Genomic DNA, 17501 nt, shown 5'->3' with positions numbered 1-17501 from the left:
CTTCTTTGGCATTTTCCCCTAGTTTTAATAACTTTGAACTCTTGCTTTAGATCTTGTTTACATTAGGCTGGTTTAGTAACTGTGTGTCTCCCTCCAGCAATTGTCTCCTTCTTCCCCACCTTCCTCAGGTATTTGGTTTAGGTACCAAACATCTGACTCAGGTCTTCCTGGAGAATGGCTGAGCCAGGGTGCATGGAAGAGGGAATCATTTTTCCCTGTTTGTGAGTAGAGGGACTTAACGGGGAAGGAGGCGGAGGCTGTGTCATGGAGGTGGGCCCTGGGAACATAAAAATCTGGGCTGTTACCACACCCGTGTGGCCTCTTAATGAAATGTTAAACGCAAACTCCACCGATGGCCCGTGCTAGGAGTGTTCAGGTCAGAGAATTACCATGGGTCCTTCTACGCCTTGCAAGCTATGAAGCAAGGATGCCTGCCTTTTGGGGTCGGGAGGGGAAGGGAAGCTTCTTTGAAAGCAGCAGGTCGCTCAGGGCTTGTGCTGCCCTGGGTTTCGTACAGAAGCGCATTTATCACGGTGTGGCCTGCAGAAGTCAGTCTCCATCCACCACGAGTGGCAAAGCTGCTTCTTTTTGCCTTTGCTTTTGAAAGCAAAGGGCTCACTCATCCCAGCCCGAGCTGCCCTGCCGGAGCAACCCTTTGGCTCTCCGGCTCCTCGTTACACCACGGGCCCGACCTGGCACCCTGCGTGGCGTGGCGGGGACCCCTCGGGAGCTGCCTCCCCGTCGGCCTGAGGGGTGCCTGCCCCGCGGGGATCGCTGCAAAGAGCCCCCTCGCCTCCCTAGCAAGCCCCAGGAGGCCACCCCCGGCCCCGGCCAGCTCGGCACACCGAGCCCAGAGGCCGCTAGGGGGCCCCCGAGGCCGCCATGGGCCGCCCGCTGCCCCCCGAGCCCGCGCCGGCCCCGAGGGAGCCGCCATGTCGGGCGTGGGGCTGCGGGGGGAGGCCTGGGAGGGTGGCCCCGGGGGCGGCACAGGGAGGGGGCAGAGGGCCCCCCCGGTGCCTTCCTGACCGGCAGGAGAGGGGGTGTGCTGGAAGGGAGGGTTAAATGAGGATACCGGGGTGGGTAAATGAGGATACCGTGGTGCCTGAGTGCATGCCTATCTGCTTTGGAGCCGAAAGATACCTCAGAGATACCTCAGCCCTTCTTCACAGAGATGTTTTGGGTGCCCGGTGATGAGCTGTGTTAGGAAACAAACCGAGCCTTGTCTGGCCTGCCTGGGTGTCAAAGAAACCTGTACACACATAAGTAAGACTCGCCCCCAGTAGCCGCTTACCTCCACAACACTTCATGGCCAGGAAATGGGATCAGCTAGGCTGGATGTCATTTTTTACATTTTATCCTTAGGGTGCCCTTTCAAAGGGTTATCGCCCTCCATGGGGACCTGCAGTGCTGCAGACCCACAGAGCAGCGAGAAACTGGCATTAAACAAATAGGAATAGTTGTCTGGCATTAAACCCAGCAGCGCCTGAAAGCGGAGGCCACCCAGCAGCGTTCGGCTGTTTGCTGGGAATCTGCAAGCTGTTTGATACGCTGTTAAATCAATAAGGGGAGAGGGGGGAGTTTGCAAAATGTGTTTGGTGTCTGTGAGCTTAGCGGATAGTTTCGTGGTTCACATGGTGCTGGCTTGCAGGATTTAAATTGGAAAGGTCATTTTATGAAGTAGTAACTAGGTGTCAGGCTTGGGGAAACTAGGCAAGAGCGAGAAAGGATTCAGCCATTCACTGTGTCTCACTAACCCGTAGCCCTTCAGCTCAAGGGGGCTGCAACCAGGCACGACCAGGAGGGAGAGATATATGTTGGTGGAAGCTGTATGGCAACGTGCTTTCCCTTCTGACAGAAGGGAAATTTTAAAAAGCCATTGACCTTGTCTGCAAGACATTTTCGCCTACTGTGTTCATTGCTGCTGGATGAGATTTTCAAAGCCATGCCAAGGGTGTATGTAGCTGTGTATCTCCTGTGGAAACGGGTGGAATACGTCCATCTGGCGTTTCTTTTAAAAGTTTCAGTCGCTGATCCTTTTCCTCGCTTCTTCGTCAGGGAAAAACTCCGTCGCCCACTCTGCCACCGCGTGGGGGACTCGAGCAGTACAGCTCCGGGGAAGGGCACCCGAAACCCTGCATTGCAGGGGGGTAGCAGGGGATGGGAGTCCAAGGAGGAGGCTCAGAGGTATAGCTGAGATGGGGTGGATTAATTCAGAGCGCCTGATAATTGCAGGTCTCTAAATCTGAAGAAAATAAAAATTCTTTTCTTAACTTAGCTTTCCTATAAGAGGCTTTTCTAGCTAGCTGGATACAAGCCTGGAAGAAAGGTGAACAGTGTTGTGCCTCTGGGCTTGGACCTTGTAATTACGGGCCATTTGGAGAGAAATCCTGACCCTTCCAGACGGATGGGCTAGCTGCAAGTGTACTGATCAGACAACTGGGACAACTATCAGCAGACAGATCCATAAAAGCTTACGGGGAATAAATTTCAAGAAGTCATGATCAAAACTGTCAGGAGCCATAAATGCATCCAGATGGGGAATAGCTCAGAAGAACTTCCCATTGCCACATCAGAGATCTGGAAGCTTGGAAAATGTTGAAAGTTGACTGTAATATGAGGTTCAAAGCTAATAGGCTGGGTTGTCTGCAGTGTTGTATTATGGCTGTAATCTCAGCAACACACCAGGCGCCCTGGCTGGCTGATAGGAAGCCTTCTACTCCAGAGGCAAGCTGATTCCTAGCCCTCCAACAATATGCAGAATATTAGTGCTCATTGCTAGCCTCTCACTCTTTCCCATCCAAACATTTGGAGTGCCAAATGCTTTGTCATGCTTGAGCTGCGAGACAGCTTGAGCCCTGTGACAGCATGCTTCCAGTCACATCTGATGAGCTATCCTCCAGATTTATGTTTCTTTCAGTAGAATCCAGCCTGATCCGAAGATGGCAGGAAGGTACCAGACAACAAACGGGATTGTTCAGCAGCGTTTCTCAGACTTTCTGGTATTTTATCTTCTACATGCTTGGCTGGCCGTGTACCGTCTGGCCCTGAGGGTGCTACCAGGCGCCCAGTCCTGCCCCAGCTGAGCTGCAGCTGTGCTCATCTCTAGCTGTGCTGCTGGCCCTACAAGGATGGGCCCTGGCCCTGGCTCACCCCCTCACCTGGCTGGGGCTTTTGGTGGGCCCTGCTAGCAGCTCTGGCTCTGCCCGCTGCCTTCAGACCCTGCAGGACGGCACCCGTGAGAGAGGGCACTGCCTGCACTGGGGTCACCCTTTCCTCCCAGCTCTGCATTCCTTAGGGATCAGATGGCCCTTCCTGTTCCCTGACAGATACCCCGAATAACAAAAATCACAGCTAAGATAAAAAGTCCAGCAAACAACGTCTTACATCAACAAGAGGCATTTGAGTCAAAGACCAGCTATCTTTCCTGGCATGGACATGTGTTTTTTAACTGAAAGTACACTACTATTAGCGCTCATGGGCTCTGCTGAGAGGTCTGCAGAGAGGTTGAGGGCTCACCAGATGTGGTGGCTAAATGGTTCATGAGGCAGAGTAACAGTACTGAATGAGGGAAGCTTCTACTGCTGTTGGCCAGGTTTGCTTGTCTCCAGAGTCATCAAGCATCACCTTTTGCAAGGGTTAACATGTAATTTAAACTAAGATTTATGAAATCCTAGAAAAGTGTATAGAGCTACGCAGTAATAATCACAACATGGTAATGAAAGAAAGTTGTGGTCTTCATGCAACATGGTTTTGGCTGGTTGGAACGGGAAACATAGATAATATTCAAGTATCTTGAATTTAGTGCTAATATTTATGTGGTGCAGTTGAAAGACCCATGAGATTAGCCCGTAGTATTCAGAGGAACCTAAGTAAAACAGGCACAATGAGATCTTCCCACCCAGTTTCCCAAGAGCCTTGCCTTTGCTGCTTGGTTGAAAGCATATGCCCAGAGCTAACTATCAGTGTTGTTTCTGATAAGCATTGGGCTAAGGAAAGGCAGGACCTACCACTTCCCTTCCTGGGTGACTTGCCAGGGTGCCTTCAGAAGAAATTTTTAAAAGTGAGGGCTGTTGCAGAACCCCTTATGCCCCTTGTCTGAAGCACTGATACAGACCGAATCCTCCAAAACGTGCTGATAACCTACCAGCCATTACTGTAAGGCAGGTTGCATTTCTTTTAGTAGTCTTCTTTGGATGCTGTGTTTCATTGTCTTGTTTAACTTTTAAGGGCTAGTGAGTTCCTAATGTGCATGTAGTCTGAGTGATTGTGTCTGCGTGAAAGCAGGTGTATGTTCCTTGTCTTGACCTAAGCCTTGAAAAAGAAGCTGTACAGTAAATTACTAAATGAGTATATTTTCTCGAGGCTACATGTTTTCACAGGAGAGAATGTTTTTTTACTGGTAGAAGAAAAAAAAAATCACCTCCTGCATACTGAAATTCCATCTCTCTCTCGTTTAGATGTGCCTGTCCCCAATATATAGTTAACTAGGTATCTCAGAATTATTCATGCACTTATCTTCATTGCTCTCCTGGGCGTTAAATAGGCATGAACCATAATTTTAAATGCTGTAAATTCAGACAGCTGCATAATAACTAGGAGCAAATCTTGCCAGTGGCCAGAGCCATACTAGATGCAGGCCTGGGCAGCTCCTTCATCGGGAGGTTGCAGAAGTGCTGAGGTTTCTACACGGAAATGCTGCTGACCTGAGCCTCCTGTACAGCACCAAAAAGGGCCCCTGGCTGTGCAGCCCTGTTTGCAAATGTGTTGTCAGGAGATTTTTTTTTTGCCATTTGACAACTGTCAACCTTGCTTTAACGTAGGGCCTGAAGGAGAGAGCAATTGTCTCCCCAGCTCAAGGAAATCCAAAAAAAACTGAGGAGTCCTCCACTGACTTCTGGTAGAGACGAGGGGAGATAAATGAAACGATCCGATGGGCAGGCCTGAGACATGTTTGTTTTGCATCTGTTATTTTATTATGTTTGGGAGGCATTTCTGGTAAAAAGAGGAGCCTAATTAAGTGGAGGAATGTTTGTAATCGTAACCAGGGATAGAAGTCGGAGCCAAGCAGCTACGCTTCAGCGTCCCTGGGGTGCGTTGGTCACCCTCACCAGGGCAATAGCTTCCAGAATTGGAATGCAAAAGTTATAGCCTCAAAAAAAAAAAAAAATGAAACAGCAAACCAAAACCAAAACGGCAGAGAGGCAAGAAAAAGGCTTTGATTTAAAGTTTTCTTTAAAGGTTAATGCAGGGCAGAATGCATATAGAAGTTTTCTCCAAAGTGAGAGACAAGAATTGGGTTAAGGGTTTCCTGAATGCACACGGATGGGGGTAACCCAAGATGTTGCATGCAGTCTAGCCCCAAGAGCTGGAAAAACAGACACTGTAAGCAACGCTAGCTGCAAAGTGAGTACTGACAAGAGGGAATGGCTAATGGAGCCCACAGCCTGGATCAGACTTTGCTGCTGAGCAACTTTTTACAGTCCTAAAATGCAAGTGGGATATTACTGCAGGGGGGCGGGAAGCAACTGAGCCTCAGCATCTGAGAGCCTCTGAGAGCTGAGCCGACCAGCTTCACCAAAAAAAGACGAATGTGAAATAGTAATAGTAACATACCAGGAGCTAAATACTGTCTCTTATGCTGTTTATATACCTCTTTTTTCTCCTATTAATAAAACATTATTTATGAAGTCAACTGAGTCATGTGTGCAAATGAAGAGAATTAGCTTGCTGAGCACCAGAAAGTTGAGTTTTATTTTTCCCAAGCTTCTGGATGGGCATCTGAGTTTAGAAGTGACCCCTAGGATTTGAACTCAGCCCTTGTTGCCAGTCAAGTCCTGGCAGAAAGGTTATACAAGTAAATGAATTTTATCCTTCCTTTCCCTGCCCAAGGCCTCAAACAGCATCTTCGGTTACATCCAGGCTGTGTGGTATCCTGTCAAAACAATTCGCTAGTCTCTTTCTTGTGGTTTCCTTAGCCAAAAGCACAGCCAAAACCTGTCCGTACTCAGATCTGACCATTCGCCCTAGCTTTGGTTTCAGGAGACTGCCAACAAACAGGAGGCAGTATCACGCTGAAATGTTGGCTCACCTGAGGGAGTCACAAGTGGCAGATGAAAGGCTGACAAAACAGCCACCGAAACCACTTGGAGAAAGACGGAGCCAGATGTGATACTGTTTGTTTAGACTCAGCCTTGAATGAGTTCTGGGTGAGGAGATGTGGGCAGGGTGAATTCTTCAGAATTAAGCTACGGGGCATCCTTCCTCAGAGAGAACTGGGTCATGGGCACCCCCCAGGGAGGTTTAGCATTCTTACCTTCAGCAAGAAGACCAGTCCTCTCCCCAGCTGTGTACTTACAACGTGTTTTACACATGCTGGGAAAAGGACAAATTTGTGGTGATGGCACCAAAGAAGAGAGCTGTGCTTTCTTCCAAGCACTGCTCTCAGCCCTTTCTTCTTGTTTGGGGAAGCTCACCTGATTCCCCACTTCTTCCCCTGCACCTGAGATGCTCCCCTGCCCAGGAGAGGAAAGCTGCTGTTTGTGAAGTAGAGAAGCCCCATTAGGCAGCGGGGGAACCCGATAAGTGGACATACGGAGTTAGGTACATGCACTGCAGTGCAGCCCTGGGCTTGGAACAAAAGGCAGACTTTTGCCCAGTCAAATGTCAGTGCTCACTCTGAGCTGTTTCCCTCTCCCCGGTGTAGTTCTGGGGCTCTTCCCCGTGTTGCGCTGCCTGTATGCCGGGGAAGTACAGCCCAGGGTGTGCTTTTAAGTTCAGACACCACTCTGCTACTGAGAAGGCTCCTTGGAGCCTTTTCTCTGGCTTCAGGTGCCTCTAACACACAGGAGGAAAGCTCTTGGCGATCCCTCCCTGCAAGCTCAGGCAAGCTCTTGAACCAGCAGCACATCACTCCCGCCCCGCTGCCGGCTGCCAGCAGTTGGGTGATTTAGCCCTGCTTCTGACGGATTCATCCAGGCTGATTTCACCCCTACCTCATGTTTCAGTTCAGCCCCCAGGAGGACCTGACTGAGTTTGGAGGCTTTGCTATTTATCCAGCTCCTCACTGTTTGCTGTGCTGACAGCTGGCGTCACCGGCGTGTTTGAAATCTGGGCTGCCCAAGTAGCGCTCCCGATTCTTTTCTGCACCTTGACAATGCGAAGCCGGGAGATCGGCCCCGGGCTGCTGTTAGCGGTGACCACGCTCAGCACCAAAGTTTGCGCACATGCGTTTGAGATTCCCCTGTTCAAGCAGCGATGACACCCGGTTAATGTGTTTGCTCAGGCAGAGAAAAGGCTTCTGACGTTGGTGACTCAGTTACTAGAGTCAAAGCAAACCACAGAAAGCAGAAAAAGACGCATCGCCAAATGTCAGAATGCAGGCTGCTGAAGTGGAGCTGGGTATGGAATTTGTTCTCCGGGTAATGAGGAAAGACCAAGGGTTTATAAGGCAGGGGATGGGATGGTTTGCTTGGCCAGAGAGAACATGCACACGAAGGAGTTTTGCCAGGCTTTGTAGAAAGGCACCCACCGTACAGGCTTAGGCACCCAGAAGATCCTGTTTGACCACAATGGCAACTACCGTGCTGGCTATTATCCTTATCGCTGCGGTCATTTCAAATGCTTTTCTAGCAGCCGCTTCTCCTGCCATGCCTGCAAAACCAAAGCTTCCCACAGGTAAGGTCTGCCTCAGGGCAGCATCCCGGTGCCGTCCTGCCGTACGTCCCGTTCAGATGCCAGTCTCCTGTCGTGGGTGTAATTGTTCGGTGGTCTGGTTGGAAAGATGTAACTTCACAGATGTAACTAAAAAAAATGAAAAGAAGACTTTAGTAGTATGATAGGGATAACGAAGATATGCAGTGAGGTATTATCAGGTGGAGTAACTCTCATAGCCCCACTGAGGAAACCAGCTCGCCAAAGATGCTGCATTCCTTTTAACAAACCCTTTTTACTATTTAAGAATGTACCTTTTTAATTTTAATCATTTAATTATTTACTATATTTTAATAATATTATCTAATTATCTTTATTTTAAAATATAATTTAATAATATATTTTTATTTTGTGTACTAATCCTACGTACTTTACAGCCAACTGCCACTAAGCTGAGCTATACTAGAGACCTGTAACTTCAGTAAGTGCTAGGCTACCTTTTTGAGGTAAACATATATAAACAGGACAATTAGGTGTGAATGCAACCAGACTGTCAGTATGTAGGTACTATTTTACACGTCATTTAGGAATATCATAACATTTCTTTTTTGTTTCTCACAAACCAAGCTCAGAGGCAGATGTCATTGGAGATTCCTGTAGCTGATCAACAAGAAAGGATCCTGAAATTTTTGTCAGTGTTTGATGCACAAAAAAGTGCCAGTCCCATAGCAGACCCTAAAATCAGTGGAATCAAAGGTAATTATCAAAAAAAAAAATTTCTCTGGAAATTTGCAAATCTGCTACTGTTTTTGCGAAGACAAAATGTTTTAAATAACTAATTCTGTGTATGCTTTTTTCTATAATGCATGTAAGAATCCTGTAACAAAAAGTGTCAGATATCTTTTTGAATGGGTTAAAAGTCTTTTTTATTTCTTTGACTGTTTTTAAGTGTGTTTTTCTAAGGAAAGGATAAGACTGGGAGTTCTGTATGTTTGTCTGTATGTTGGGGCAGGGCTTTTTGGGAAGGAAAGGTGAAACAAGAAAACTGAAGGAAGCTTCAGCCTTACACATATTCCCTAGCAAAATACCTTGATTTGACTTTAAAAGGAAATGACAACACTTACCTATTTCAAAGACTCTCCACTAAAAGGTCTTATAAGCATGCAAGTTTTCAGTGTGTTGGAAAAATCCAAAAATGGAAAGAAAAGCAAGCTGTAGAAAAACTTACTGCGAGCTATGTCGTTGCAGATGTTTTTGAGTATTTTAATGACACCTCATTTATTGATGTTGGTTCTGTATATTTTACTTCTAGTACAATTTGCAGTGTCATTCAACACTAGTGACACAGCATGACTCAAATATTGAAGAGAGAATAGTATCTGCAGGGCAGAGGTCACATTTCAACATAACTGGAAGCAAAAACACAGTCAGGAAGGTGGAGGGATTTAAACAAGAGGCAAACCCACAAGCCACAGAATTTCCCTTGACATTTATTTGGACCAGTCATCTTTTGCTTTCAAATCTTAGAGGAGATTCAGTTTCTCTTACTGACACTTGTAGGTCATGTTCTAGCTTCAGAAGGTGAATGCTTTCTAACCTGACTCACGTATACCATTGTTTCATGCTACAAATGAGTGTTTCCTCAATACATTCTAGTTTCTCAGATCTACCATCTGCCTGGTTCAGATCCTAAACATGGATTTCACTTCAACCATTAACTTAGTGTAAGTTCCATATCTGTCCATAGTCCTCTCATAAAACTTTTCCACAAAGTAACAGGGAAACCATTTTAACTTAATGAGAGCTGAAAGTGTGCAAATGGAAACAAAGAACAGGATTTATGTGCACAGTTGATGCTAGCCTTATTGTTAACTGGGCATGTTAAAATGAAGAATGTAAGCCTGTGAGCACTGAACATTGCTCTAAATCATGGCATGAACGTCCTGCTGTGAGAACCAGCATTGAATTTTACTTGTCCATAAACAATACAAATCCTGTGCAACAAAACCACCCAGCTAAACCCAAACCAAAAAGAGAAACGTTGGCAGCTTTCTCGGGTCAAATTTAGTACACGTCTTGGTACTAGAGACTTTCGTCTGAGTTTTATGGCTTATCTTTAGGCATGTAAAGAGCCTGTCCACTCTGCAGTCAGACAAATAAGGCTGTGGTGATCCGTGTCACTGCCAGAGCTGCTACATTGCCCAACAGGGTTTTCTGACATGTATTTATTGTGAGCAGGCAGCTCTGCCTGAATTGATGTGGGTTTATGCTTGCGGGACACAGATTGTCCTGCAGGTGTTCTTGTACCAGGACAATTTCAAAGACTCTTCAGGGCATAGAACTACTTTCCTGGAGATTCAAGTCAGCCATGTGTATCTTGAAAGGCAACTTTTGCCTAAGTGAAAGAATGGGTGAGGTTTTACAGTAGCAAAGCAACTGGTTCAGCACAGAAAAATACAGCTAGCACCCCTCCAGAGATGTTCACCTTTGAGGGCTTCATGACAATGCTATATTTATGGAAAACTGAGCTGTGGGAAGAACCAGCTCTGTTAATTTTCTGCGTGGAAGCATCTCATCAAATGCGGGTCATGCTGACGTGCAGGGAGCAGAATCATCATCTTCCAGAACAGCTTCTAACTGTCTTCCCTTTTTGCATTTCAGCTTACGACAAGACACATGGAAAGAAAGTCGAAACGGTGAGAACAGGCAGCTGTGTGCTTTCCGTTATTTGTTACTCTAGTTGTTGTTTTATATCTGTACAGTTCTCATCACTGTACAGTAAAGCAAGTTATGCTGTGTTTTGTGTTCCCTGGATTGCTGGTGTTCTCAGTTTCTAAAGTCTGCCTCACTGACATTGCCCTACCTGTGTATTGTTTTGGACAGGGAGGTGTAAATGAAGGTCCATCTGATCCTCCAGCTGAACCGAGAAAGGACCTCCCGGCAATAAGTCCTCTACATGGGAAGAGCTTCTGGATGCCTTCACTGCCAACCTCCTGGAAAATTAAGAGAGGTGGGACTTAAGGAGTGATGCTGTACCTTGTCTATCTTGTTGCTGGGTCATTTTGGTACCATAGCTAGAGTTGCAGAAGGTGATAGAAGTGCCTAATTTTAAAAAAGCCTAGTGTAACCCATAGCTTGGTCATTCAGTTTCCCCTAAAATGTACCCACAGGTGAGAAATCAGTTCAGTCTCTAGAGCCATCCAAACTCTGGATTCATGCTAATCATGACAAGTGTTGATGACACTCACAATAAAGAAGAACCTATCTGGGCCATGAAAACCACTGAACAGTGATCAGAGAGTAGACATTTTAGCCATTATCAAATTGAATCAGATCTGACCTTTTATTTCCAAAGAGAAGAGCTATACAGCTCCCCATGTTCTTATAAAAAAATCTCTTTTGGGAAAGCTCTCCCATGCTTGGACTTTAGTATGAGACCTCATTTCACCACAGTTTGCCTTATGTCTCTGGATAAGAAACATTTTGTTTGTGCCTCCTTCAGTTCTGTGGTTATGAAATGAGAATAACAGCCTTCCTTTTGTGACGAGGGTGCTGTGGATGGGAGCATACTTCTGAGACAAACTCTACAGCAATGGGAGTGACATAGAAGTTTGGTTAGAAATTAAATATTTTGACATTTTGGCATGAAATCTTTGGAGATTGTTTTTTAAAATACATCTAATTTTTAACTGGCTTTCAAATGTTTTAAAATGACAACTTCACAAATGAGATGTTTTTAATCCAGATGAATGATTTTGAATGAACCACCATTCAAATTAATAATTTCTTGGCAAGTTCTTAAACTCAAGAGGGAAGAAGGATGTTCCATTTACAACTTCTCCCACTCCTATTTTGGTCATGTAATTTCTCACAAAATTAAGTGTGGTTCCTGAACACTTATAAGCATATTCTTCAGAGAGGCAGATAGACACACAGAGTTTGCATTCTGACAGAGAAGTAGGAACACAAAGCCTTTAAGGCACTGTGTATTGTGTGCATGTACAACATTTTTTATACAAGGTATGTGCAGTACAAACACTACCTATTACTCAGAGAGAATATCTCCCTCCCCTTGTCTCAGTTTACCTCTTTTTAATTTCTTTCTTCTTTCGTCTTCTTCTCTTCTGCTTCTCTCTCTACTCCTTGTCCCTCCTATTTCTTGAGCTTTGGATTTATATTCATGGTAGATATATAAATCAGTAATTTAGTACCTAACTAGCAGTTCATAGCCCTGAGTGGAAGTGAGAATCCCAAATCACATTTTTGTTTTCTATGATTTGCAATTAATTACTAGCCTTCTGCTAGTATAGAAATGCGTGCAAAGCAGAAGAGGAAACATCTACCTCTTCAATCTCTCCCAATTTTTAAGTCAGCTCATTTTTCCAAAGTTGTAATTCATGATTTTTGAAGCTGAGAATGATAGCAGTAGATGTACTTCACTTCAACTTCGTATAACACACATCTGAAGTACTGGAAGATTTACAAGCCAAACAACAAGCAAGAAAAGACTATAAGCTCAAGTGAGCAGAGCTGCGTTTCGGAGCTTGTTACATATTGATCCCTTTTTCTGCACGCTGAGTACCTCTCACAGTCCTGCCCAAAGCTGTTCTTAGGTGGAATCTCCTGATTCTGCTCCTCTTACAGTAGGGTTCAAGCACAACAGAAGCCATTCACCTCACTTGCTCATAAAACTGTAGGGCCAACTGAATTTGTGGCCCCTCTGTCTGTATTTCTGTAGGACCTAGGATTGCTTCTAGCTCGAGGTGTGCACTCGGCCCCAGCTGGCATGAGACCTGCGTGAGCAGCTCCGCTGCATGCCCTAGGTAGAGACTCTGTGCTGCTTATGCCAGGGGCAAGAAACCCACTCCTTGAATGAGGAAAAGGAGGATGCAGACTAAAGCATTCCAGTGTCTTCCCACATGTACCTAGGAACAACACTTAACTGGGTGAGAACCACCTTGCTGTGGTATTAGGGGTGTGTCTGCCCAGCGCAAGCAGGCTGTTGTGGATACCTCCACTCAACTTGTGAAGCAGCATACTCTCACCTAGCCAGACTGTCAACTTGGTGAAGAAAAACAGGATAACTTAGGCTCTTGGGACAGCTGAACCAGGTTAGAGCACCATCACACAAGCCTGCGGAGCTAAGGTGACTAACTGGCTTCAGGAGGGTGCAGGAACGAGGATAGCAGGTGTAGCTGCTCTCACCTCTTCAGAAGACACAGTGGAAACCTGAGCTGGAAGTGTCACCCAACAGGCTGTGTTTCAGCAGACCAACTGGTTTATCGGTTCACTGGTGCAGTTATCTGGGTGTGCTTTTGCTAAGGCACATGCTTTATCTAGAATGAGATGGGAGAGGGAGGGAGGAGGTGGGGACAGGCCTCCAGTCTAGCTCAAATTACATCCACAGTGATGGGGGCTTTATCAGAAGAAATTTTGCTGATACCAGCAGAGCAGCAACCTTTAGAAAGAAGTGTACTGATGCCAGAGTAGTACTTTGCACCTACACCACAAGGTGTTACAGCCAATATTCATACTCCATGGGCATATCCTTGTCATCTTGCATCTTAGCTCAGGCATCCCTAGGCACCGAGGGGCTTGTAATTCTATCTGCTACAGCACAGTTACGTGTGAGGCACACAGAGCCTTGTGTCAGGGCAGTGACACACAGCATCCTCCTTACAACACGTGAAAGGTCTGGCTCCTTGCAATCTCTGCTGTGAGTGTGGCTTCATTACCTGCAGCCATTTAAAGCTATTTCAATGTCCTACAGAGGAGTGAGCCGGAAGATCTGTCCTGTGGTTATTCCTACAGGCAAAGGAGTAGCAGTGTTTTCACCTTCAGAGACCCTTTCTCTTCCCTGCAGATCATTTGAGCAGAGTGAAACTTAGTAGCTTGGTGCTGATCCTAGTGTTTTCAAAATAAAGAACAAGAAGTTGGATGAAAGCAGCTTTTCAAATATTTTTCAGCAAAAGAAGGTACAGATTTGGTTTAGGTCTTGTTTTGCTTTTTAGTCTTGAGTTTAAAAAGAAGGTTTGTTATTCTGTTGTTTCTTTTTATCTCTATTTCTTTTTTCTCTTTTTCTCTTCTTCAGCATTTCTACCTCTTGTTTTCCCTCTTTCATCACTGAAGAAAAATAAATTGAAATAAAATAAAATGGAATGATAGAAGGAAGAATTCCAAGAAAAACAAATGCCCTCAGCTTTTAAAGGGAGAATTTATTTTGACTTCAGTTCATTGGTTTCATTTAATCAAGAGGTTGGATAATTTACAAATTTTGAAACAAGATTCTTGTTTCCTTTAGTTCATTTTCAGAAGAGATCTTTTCTGTTTGCATTCTGCTCATCAGTAAAAACTTCTTTATCAGTAAGAGTCCAGTTTAGGCCAGGACCTGGAAAAACCTTGCTCCTGCCCTTCTTTGCAGTTTCTTGATGAAGGAAAACTGAATGCTGATCTGAGCCATGTGTTAGGGAATCCACAAGGCTGTTTTACACCACAGCTCAGAAGCAGGGCCTACATTTGGGCTCTGTCACCTGAGAAAACCAAGAGTAGTTCAGGAACACGCCAGTTAAGGCTGCTGACTGGGAAATGTAGTAGTGAGCCACATGGCAAACCTCTGCTCTCCAAGCCCTGCCATGTATCCAGGGTATCTCATCACGAAACTCAGTTTTTAGGGCAGCAGCCTCTGAATAGCTTTTAAGGGTCCATGGGGTGCATCTGGGGAGCTGAGAGCGACTGGGTGCTAGCAGCACTTGGGGTGGCTGGTTTGGAGGGAAGTTTGCTAACCTAGTCAAAGTTCTACCATGCTTTGGATAGTTTCTGTTGATTTGACCTTTCAGGGTCACGCCTCACCTTAGCAGTTGATTACTGATTCTTGACAGCTTAGAAATAACCAGCGGGTGTGGCTTTTAAGCTAAACTTCAGCCAGTTGTAAGGAGCTCATGAGAATTAGATGTTTGCTTATACTGAAACAAATAACATGTTGATACGGATGATGGATACCAACTTGCTTTCATGAGGTTTAGTTTTTCATCCCTTTGAAGCGATTTCAAAAATAGAATGCATTGGGGGAAATATGTTACAGTTAGTTACCCTGCATTTGATATTATTTCAGCTTGCTTTTGGAAATACTGCATTGAACGCAAGTAGTGTTTAACCTTCAAGTTGATGGGTCACTCTGAAGACTGTATCTAGGATACTGAAGCTGACAATGAAATCTTCAAAACCCGAAGAATTTTCTACACAAGTTCCTGAAGAGCAAATAATAAAGTAACTGCCTGAGTACATATGCCTTGCGTATAATAGATGTTTAAAAGGGAAATGTAAACATTTGTATTTGAAATGATAAAATAATAAAAACAAATTTTGTACAAGCAACACCACAGAGAAGACTACTTGTGCTAGTAAGCATTTGGAAATCAGTAGCTCTGTCTCCACAAACATGCCTTAAACTAATGGAACATAATCTCAGCCCTGGCATGGGATCAGGCACTACAAATCCATGTCTAGATATTTCACCCATGTCCAGGCCACTTTGACAGGTGGTGATATTGTTAACATTTGCTTTCTCTCGCTCTTTATCTCATCTAATTTATTCTCCAGCAAATTGTTTTTAAAAATATTTCCATGGTCTTTTAAGATAGAATAACTTGAATGTGGGAAAAGGCTTTTTCTTAAAACAACATGTTCTATTAGAGGGGCTGGAATCAGACCCTCAAAACATGTAGCAGATATGGCTTCATGTACTATGGGATTATGAGAGCACTTTAGATCACCCTACCCCAGGGCAAATGAGGTGAGTGCAGTTTTCTGATATGCTGGGTCATTTCTGTGACATCTCTACCCGCATTTTCTTCCTGTGTTGCCTGAAATAGCAAACACCAACCATAATGTGCTGGTTTAGGTAGCATCATGTGTGCCCAGCAATCCATTGTGGAAGGCTGGAGCCATGAACAGCTTTTGCATGACTAAGAGGAATAAGGAAACCACAGAACATCAGATTTAAAAACTTTCGGTGGCCACAAGCCTTCAATCAAATATCCTTCCAAACAATACCAGATTTGAAGGGGAAAAAAAAAAACTCTTCTGTTTGCCTATATTTCACTCTTTGCTCTCACCAATGTCCAGGCATGATTTGGAGATAGGTGCTGTGCCCCACAACCAGTGTGACCACCCTCTTTCCAGAAGGTAAAAAAGAGCCATATGGATGTGAAGCAGATGTTACTACATGCTCTCAGGGCCAGATAATATCATAGAATCATAGAATATCCTGAGTTGGAAGGGACCCTTAAGGATCATCAAGTCCAACTCTTGATACCGCACAGGTCTACCCAAAAGTTCAGACCATGTGACTAAGTGCACAGTCCAATCTCTTCTTAAATTCAGACAGGCTCGGTGCAGTGACCACTTCCCTGGGGAGCCTGTTCCAGTGTGCAACCACCCTCTCTGTGAAGAACCCCCTCCTGATGTCGAGCCTAAATTTCCCCTGCCCCAGCTTAACCCCGTTCCCGCGGGTCCTGTCACTGCTGTTAATGGAGAAAAGGTCTCCTGCCTCTCGACACCCCCTTACGAGGAAGTTGTAGACTGTGATGAGGTCTCCCCTCAGCCTCCTCTTCTCCAGGCTGAACAGGCCCAGTGACCTCAGCCGTTCCTCGTACGTCTTCCCCTCCAGGCCTTTCACCATCTTTGTAGCCCTCCTCTGGACACTCTCCAACAGTTTCATGTCCTTTTTATACTGTGGTGCCCAGAACTGCACACAGTACTCGAGGTGAGGCCGCACCAGCGCAGAGTAGAGCGGGACAATCACCTCCCTTGACCTACTAGCGATGCCGTGCTTGATGCACCCCAGGACACGGTTGGCCCTCCTGGCCGCCAGGGCACACTGCTGGCTCATATTCAACTTGCTGTCAACCACGACCCCCAGATCCCTCTCTTCTAGGCTGCTCTCTAGCGTCTCATCGCCCAGTCTGTACGCGCAGCCAGGGTTTCCCCGTCCCAGGTGCAGGACCCGGCACTTGCTCTTATTGAACTTCATGTGGTTGGTGATCGCCCAGCTCTCTAACCTATCCAGATCCCTCTGCAAGGCCTTTCCACCCTCATTCGAGTCCACAACTCCTCCAAGTTTGGTGTCATCAGCAAACTTGCTCAAAATACCTTCTATTCCTACATCCAGATCGTTTATAAAAATATTGAAAAGTACCGGCCCTAAAATGGAGCCTTGAGGGACACCACTGGTGACCGCCCGCCAGCCTGACGCAGCCCCATTTACTATAACCCTTTGGGCCCTGCCCGTTAGCCAATTGCTCACCCATCGTATGATGTTTTTATTTAGCTGTATGGAGGACATTTTGTCCAGTAGGATCCTATGGGAAACCGTGTCAAAAGCCTTGCTGAAGTCCAAAAAAATCACATCAGCTGGTTTCTCTTGGTCCATCATACGGGTGATCTTATCATAAAAGGAAATCAGGTTAGTTAGGCAGGACCTGCCCTTCACAAACCCATGCTGGCTGGGACCAATGACTGCTTTGTCCCCCAGGTGAGCCTCAATAAGTTCGAGAACCATCTTCTCCATGATTTTACCAGGCACTGACGTGAGACTGACAGGCCTGTAATTGCTAGGGTCTTCTTTCTGACCCTTCTTGTAAATCGGCACAACATTTGCCAGCTTCCAGTCTACCGGGACCATAGTAGTCCAGGCTCTGTTTCATTAATTGAGGGTAAACAGCCATAGCTGCATTTATATGGAGAAGTAAGAGGCCAGGAGCAAGCTTGTGCACTTGGACCGATGCTAGAGCCACCAAGCAGCGAGGACAGCCTCTGGCTGCTTGGATTGTCCTAGTTTGATCTTTCCCAAA

At 45.7% G+C, this 17501-nt stretch overlaps 1 protein-coding gene across 3 annotated transcripts; it reads left to right on the top strand.

Annotated features, from left to right (window-relative positions):
• The first annotated feature begins 324 nt into the window (after positions 1 to 324).
• On the top strand, positions 325 to 15537 carry LOC310892345 (uncharacterized protein). 3 transcript variants are annotated; one of them, XM_083819986.1, is made up of 5 exons: positions 325 to 376; positions 8283 to 8406; positions 10312 to 10346; positions 10534 to 10660; positions 14762 to 15537. In XM_083819986.1, the coding sequence occupies exons 1-5, from the start codon at positions 353 to 355 to the stop codon at positions 14794 to 14796; spliced, it is 345 nt and encodes a 114-aa protein (XP_083676112.1). In that variant the 5' UTR covers positions 325 to 352; the 3' UTR covers positions 14797 to 15537. The 3 variants fall into 3 exon arrangements, with proteins under 3 accessions (XP_083676112.1, XP_083676111.1, XP_083676110.1); XM_083819985.1 differs by lacking the exon at positions 325 to 376 and adding an exon at positions 4608 to 7398 and having other exon boundaries at positions 8278 to 8406; positions 14762 to 15534; XM_083819984.1 differs by lacking the exon at positions 325 to 376 and adding an exon at positions 7406 to 7674 and having other exon boundaries at positions 8278 to 8406; positions 14762 to 15526.
• The last annotated feature ends 1964 nt before the right edge of the window (positions 15538 to 17501 follow it).

The sequence above is a fragment of the Anser anser genome (genome assembly GCF_964211835.1).
Source record: "Anser anser genome assembly, chromosome: 1".
NCBI classification, from domain to species: domain Eukaryota; kingdom Metazoa; phylum Chordata; class Aves; order Anseriformes; family Anatidae; genus Anser; species Anser anser.
This window is presented reverse-complemented; position numbering and strand designations above follow the sequence as displayed.